Source organism: Raphanus sativus, chromosome 3, assembly GCF_000801105.2.
Source record: "Raphanus sativus cultivar WK10039 chromosome 3, ASM80110v3, whole genome shotgun sequence".
NCBI classification, from domain to species: domain Eukaryota; kingdom Viridiplantae; phylum Streptophyta; class Magnoliopsida; order Brassicales; family Brassicaceae; genus Raphanus; species Raphanus sativus.
The window spans coordinates 21,115,995-21,122,506 of record NC_079513.1 but is presented as its reverse complement, the minus strand read 5'-3'; the positions used below and the strand labels follow the sequence as shown (position 1 = coordinate 21,122,506).

At 27.5% G+C, this 6,512-nt stretch overlaps 1 protein-coding gene across 1 annotated transcript in view; it reads right to left on the bottom strand.

The window, feature by feature from the left end:
• The window catches only part of LOC130510092 (heavy metal-associated isoprenylated plant protein 10-like), a 3,883-nt gene extending 3,336 nt beyond the window's left edge, over positions 1 to 547 (bottom strand). Inside the window, exons 1-2 of the mRNA XM_057006433.1 lie at positions 542 to 547; positions 329 to 407 (exon numbers count right to left, since the gene is read on the bottom strand). Coding sequence (XP_056862413.1) covers positions 329 to 407; positions 542 to 547 — 85 coding nt within the window. The remainder of the gene's footprint in view (positions 1 to 328; positions 408 to 541) is intronic.
• Positions 548 to 6,512: the final 5,965 nt, after the last annotated feature.

Genomic DNA, 6,512 nt, shown 5'->3' with positions numbered 1-6,512 from the left:
AATAAATAATATTTTAACAAAAAAACCCGTAAAATTTATTTATTTATCAATACTAATAATTTTTTTGGAAAAATATGGCCCATTAATTTGGATATAAAGTCTAACAAATCTTATTCTAATAAAAATGCCTAATAAATAATATTTTAATAAAAGAACCTACAAAATTTATATATTTATCATATACTAATAATTTTTTTTTAAAGAAATATGCTCCATTAATTTGGATGCCCCAATCTTTGGCTTGGGTGGCTTCCCCTCTGGGCCGGCCCTGCTTATGTTTCTATATAACCGGATGTCTTGCCATTTGATTTATACATGTTGATTATACCTGGAAACTCACATACGACTTTCATAGCTCTCTGTTTTATTCTTTCGTCAAACACATCCAACTTAAATACAACTTTTTCCTGCAAAGATTATTTGAGCGATAAATTTTATTATATTTCTATAATTATAGATTATGGATTATATTCAGCAGGCTTTCTATGACGGGTAAAAGCCTGTTGAAATGAACCATTCTGAAAAATTAAGTAAAACAAACCTGCATTTTCGGAAAATTATAGTTTGGTGATTGAAGAATGAGAGAGGATGTAGAGGAATGGGATTTCAACTTGGTGCCTTGCTTGCTCATAAACGTGCCTTGTCCGTATATATAGTGTCTTTAGCTAGCGAGTTAGAGACGAGCAAGTCAAGCCTTTGGAGCTAGACAGTGGAGTAGTCAATTTGGTACGAATAAACCATGATGAATAAAGACACTTTTGAGCAGGGCCGTCTCAAACTTTTCACGGACCCGGTTCAAAAAAAAAAACTTTTTTTAATAATCTAAAAAATTTGATTTTTTTTATAAAATAATATTATAATATATAAATACATTAATTTAATTATTTAACTATCTAAATAACACCAATTTTTTTTTGTTATTAATGCAAAATCATTGATCAAATCATTAAACTTGATTATTTAGTATTTTTCAATGCAAAATCATCGATCAAATCATCAGATTTACATTTTCTAATTTTTTCAGTTTTTACGTTTATTATATCCACAATCAGAAATCATAATCTATAAATATAATAGAGTAAACAAAATCTGGATAGTAAGCTATATACTCTTGATTAGACAAGTCAATCTTTTTTCTTGTAAAAAGAAGTTGTATGCTAGCTTTATTTTTCTTCGTGTTTGCTATTTTTAATTAAAAATGGTGAAAAAATATATTTTGTTCTACGTATTTATAATCACTAATTGATAATTGTTTCCTCAACATAAACAATTAGAATATTAACTTTTATACTACCATTGAATATTATAACAAACATCAACAACTATTTATTACTTTCCAAAATATATAATTGATATAAATACTAGGTATTTCCTAATTTATTGTCTTTTAGTTGGTTATATAAACAAAATAAAAAATTGTAATTTACATTTATTGGTTATGAATACGAGAACTAAATTAAAATATAGTCATTCTGATTTTTTTATAAAAATATGATTTTAAATTTATAACTATTAGTAAACAAAAAAATTATGGACCCTCTAAAATTTTGGACCCTGTTCGACCGCTCCACTTGCACGTGCTAAAAGACGGCCCTGCTTTTGAGCCTTTCTAATAATAGAACGTTGGAATATATGGCTGCTCCTCTTTAGTTTAGTATTTCGTGGGTTCAACTAACACCGTGTTATCATTATATATGTAACTAGGTAGGACCTGCGCCTTGCGCAGGGTGAGATTGGTTTCTAAAATTTTATTTTAATTTTAAACACTATACCCTAAACCCTTGGACAAAGCTTACACCCTTGGGTAAAAATCCAAACACTAAACCCTAAATTCTTGGATATACCCTAAACCCTTGGGTAAATCCGAAACACTAAACTGTAAATCCTTGGGTATACTAAAAACACTAAATCTCTCTCTCTCTCCCCCTCATCGTAAACCTTTTTTTTGAAAAATATAAAAATATAAACATTCTTTTAATTCACCGATTGTCTTTTAACTACCACAATTTTGATTTATATATGAATATTTCCTAGTTTAATATTTTATCATGAATATTTCTTGGGTGATTACCAACTAATCATAGTTTGCCAAATAATATACAACTTTTTTTAAAGATAATAAATAAAATAATATAATTTGTGTTGATTTTTAAAATAAATGAAAAATATTAGTAGGTGCCAAAAGATGAATTTTTTAACAATTTTAAACCCATCACAAAAGAGTAAATCATAAACACTAAACACTATACCCTAAACCCTTGGACAAAGTTTAAACCCTTGGGTAAAATTCTAAACACTAAACTCTAAATTCTTGGATATACCATAAACCATTGGATAAATCCTAAACACTAAACTGTAAACCCTTGGGTATACCCAAAATCCCCGAATCAGCTCAGACCAAGTCGAAATCAGCCCATTATTAGAAGCACACTTGACCCAACTCTTTAAGTAATAAAAATCTACTCTCTCTCTCTCTCTCTCTCTCTCTCTCAATAAAATAACACAAAATCGTTAAATAATATTTTTTTTATTGTGAACATATACATAAACTACATTCATTAATTTTTAAAATCACTCAAACCAAAGATATAAAACCAAATTTGTTCTTCAATATCTAATTTCTCTCCCACTCTCCCTCCCCCCCCCCCCCTCCCAAGTCAAAAATGTTGACATATTTTAGAAAAAAACAAATTTAGAGAAAAATATATAAATATGATGCTTTAAAAATGCCACAAAATCATCAGAGAAATATTTTTCCTTTATCGTGTATATACTCAAAACTATGCTCAATTAGTTTAAGAGATCTGAAAACTAAATTTGTTTTTCAATGTCTCTCTCGCATGAGGATGGTCGCATCATGTTTGCAGTTTTTTTTATAATAATTTGTGTTGAGTTTTTAAAATAAATGAAAAAATATTAGTAGGTGCCAAAAGATGAATTTTTTAACAATTTTAAAACCGTCACAAAAGAGTAAATCATAAACACTAAACACTATACCCTAAACCTTTGGACAAAGCTTAAACCCTTGGGTAAAATTCTAAACACTAAACTCTAAATTCTTGGATATACCATAAACCATTGGATAAATCCTAAACACTAAACTGTAAACCCTTGGGTATACCCAAAATCCCCGAATCAGCTCAGACCAAGTCGATGTCAGCCATTATTAGAAGCACACTTGACCCAACTCTTTAAGTAATAAAAAATCTAATCTCTCTCTCTCTCTCACTCTCTCTCTCTCTCAATAAATAACACAAAATCATTAAATAATATTTTTTTATTGCGAACATATACATAAACTACATTCATTAATTTTTAAAATCACTCAAACCAAAGATATAAAACCAAATTTGTTCTTCAATATCTAATTTCTCTCCCACTCTCCCTCCCCCCCCCCCCCCCCCCAAGTCAAAAATGTTGACATATTTTAGAAAAAAAACAAATTTAGAGAAAAATATATAAATATGATGCTTTAAAAATGCCACAAAATCATCAGAGAAATATTTTTTCCTTTATCGTGTATATACTCAAAACTATGCTCAATTAGTTTAAGAGATCTGAAAACTAAATTTGTTTTTCAATGTCTCTCTCGCATGAGGATGGTCGCATCATGTTTGCAGTTTTTTTTATAAGAGTCCATTGAGCCTCGGATCATAGACATCTTTTCATAATTATAACACTATTTTCTCCTATCAAATTTTAAGCTTTGAATTTTCTTATATAAAGATCACTTTCTCCGTCACCCATATCAAAATCTGAGATCATTCAAGGAGCTGTAAAAATTAATTTTGTATAAAAAATATGATATTAAATTAAAATTAATTTTCACACTCAGCCTCATTTATTTCTACTAAGAGTTCATCGAGCCTAGGATCATCAATGTCTCTTAACAATGATATCACTATTTTCTATGATCAAATTTAAAACTTTAAATTTTAATATATAAAGATCAGTTTTCTATGTTGATCCGGTTTAAATTCTAAAATAATTCAAAGAGCTATAAACATTTATTTTCTCTAGAAAATTTGAAGTTAAATTAAAATTAATTTCCACACTCAGCCTCATCTTTTTCACTAAACGTTTGAAGGGCCATAGATACAAAGTGAATGTTCTCATATTAATGACGCCAAGATAATATTCATATAATAAACATTGATATCTTTTAAGGAAAGATTTTATATTTTTATTGTCATAAATTGATATACATATGAGATGATTTTAACTTGCGCAAGTAATTAATATTAGGAAGGTAAGTTAATAAAAAACAAACTACCTAATATGTTCTCATATTAACTTGTGCAATAAGCAATGTAATCAATATGATATTAAGAGTGTATGGTTTACCGTATTTGTAATAAGGAAACTTATCACGTTTCTTTGATTCAGACAATTAATTAATATTCATGAGCAAGTAATACATAATAAGGTAATTATTATATTTGTATTCTCATAAAAACTTTGATACCGTATTTGTAATAAGGAAACTAATTAATACATTTGTTAATTTTCTTTTATACTAAGTCGATGATTAAAAAAAATCAACTAATAAGATTAAGAGAATTATGCTTAAAACATAAAATATAATAATTTCTAAAAGTAATAACACATATATGATATTACATTTTCATTGGAAAATGATTGGTATTTTTATAATTATATATTTGATTGTTTTGCCTTCATTTGACTCATTTTTATACTATATATATATATGTATAGTGAATGAGTGAATTTAATTAATATTATCAAGTTCTTATTAATAATATAAACATAATAAAAATGTTTTTGGGAGAAAGTTATAATATTACACATATTATGCCATTAATACATTTAATAAATGGTCGACATTTATTAATAGTCTTGCGCAAGTTATGATTAATGAGATTAGGAATTAATTTAAATGTCGACATTTATTAAGATTTTTGCGCAAGTTATGATTAATGAGATTAACAATTAATGTAACTTTCTGATTAGTAGCTTTATTAGAAAAATAAATCAAAAAAGAAATTACAAAAAATCAGCCAATAGAATCGCTTGGTTGATGAGGTTATTACATTCATGAAGTTGATTGATGAGGTTATTACAAAAAATCAACAAAAAAATCAACCAATAGAACCAATAAATCAAAAAATAAACTACAAAAAATCAACAAAAAAGAAATTACATTCATGAGGTTCCAACAATGAATTGTGACGAAACGTCAATGATGGTGTTTATTGTAATTCTGCATATAAGAAAACAAAGAAAAAATATATCATAAAATACATATAGATTCAGCCCCAAAACTTAGACTCAAATCCAAGACTCCAGCTCTGCAAGATCAGTTTCACCAAATTTAGTGACATTGATTATAACAAAAAGATTTGAAGATGTATACAATCCCGAAACAAAAACAAAATTGTATAGTTGATAGAACAAATCCGATGAGATGCATCATGAATGGATGGAGGAAGTTTTGTGGTCTTTTTGGTGACAAAAAAAACCTTTTCGTCTCAAAGATTGATAGAGAGACAATGTGGAGAGCAAGAGAACAAAATAATTGGAGAAGAAAAGTCTCGAATAAATTACCAGTAATGATGTTCGTCTGTGAGCTAAGTATTGATTATCATCCCTTGGATCATAAACCTGCTCAGGATCACAAAATATAATTTAAATTAGAACGATCAAAAACATAAAAAAAGCTTAAACAATAGATGCGTGAGACTAAAGAATGGTTGTGTTGCTTGAACTCGACATTGAACTCTATATATATAAAGTGATGGTGAAAAGCATTAATGACGCCAAGAATATTACTTGCTAGATTTGTGAAAGTAATTGGTTATACTAAGGTATGTAAATTAAATTACGTTTGATTAAAGGAAACATATTAAATTTGTAGTGTTAAAAACGATTATGCATATTATATGATGCGAGACTTGCGCAAGTAATCAGTATAAATAAGGTATGTTAATAATAATAAGTTTCCTAATTAGATATAAAACGTATTATGCCATTAAGACATTTAATAATTAGTCGACATTTATTAAAATTGTTCTGCAAGTTATGATTAATGGTCGACATTTATTAAGATTCTAGCGCAAGAAATAATTAGTGCGATTAACAATTAATGTGACTTTCCAATTAGTAGCTCGATTACAAAATAAATCAAAAAGAAAAATACAAAAATTCGACCAATAGAATCGCTAGATTTTTCGTGAGAAGCTCTGTATGAGCGCCATGTGTCAAATGTACTTCTCTTTTAATATATAGGAGGATAAAATGGCTTCTGATACATCTTGCATTGAAAAAAAATATATTAGATTTTACATTATACTACATAATTGCGTAATACATTATAAAATGATAACCATTTCTGTGGAGGATTTGGCATAAATTATGGTTATATTAAATAACATACTAAATTAGTTTAAAATTTACAATTTTTGTTCTATTATTTACGGTTATAATAAAATGGCTTCTGATACATTATATGGCTTCTGATACATTATAAAAAATGTTTAGTTTACTTTTAATAA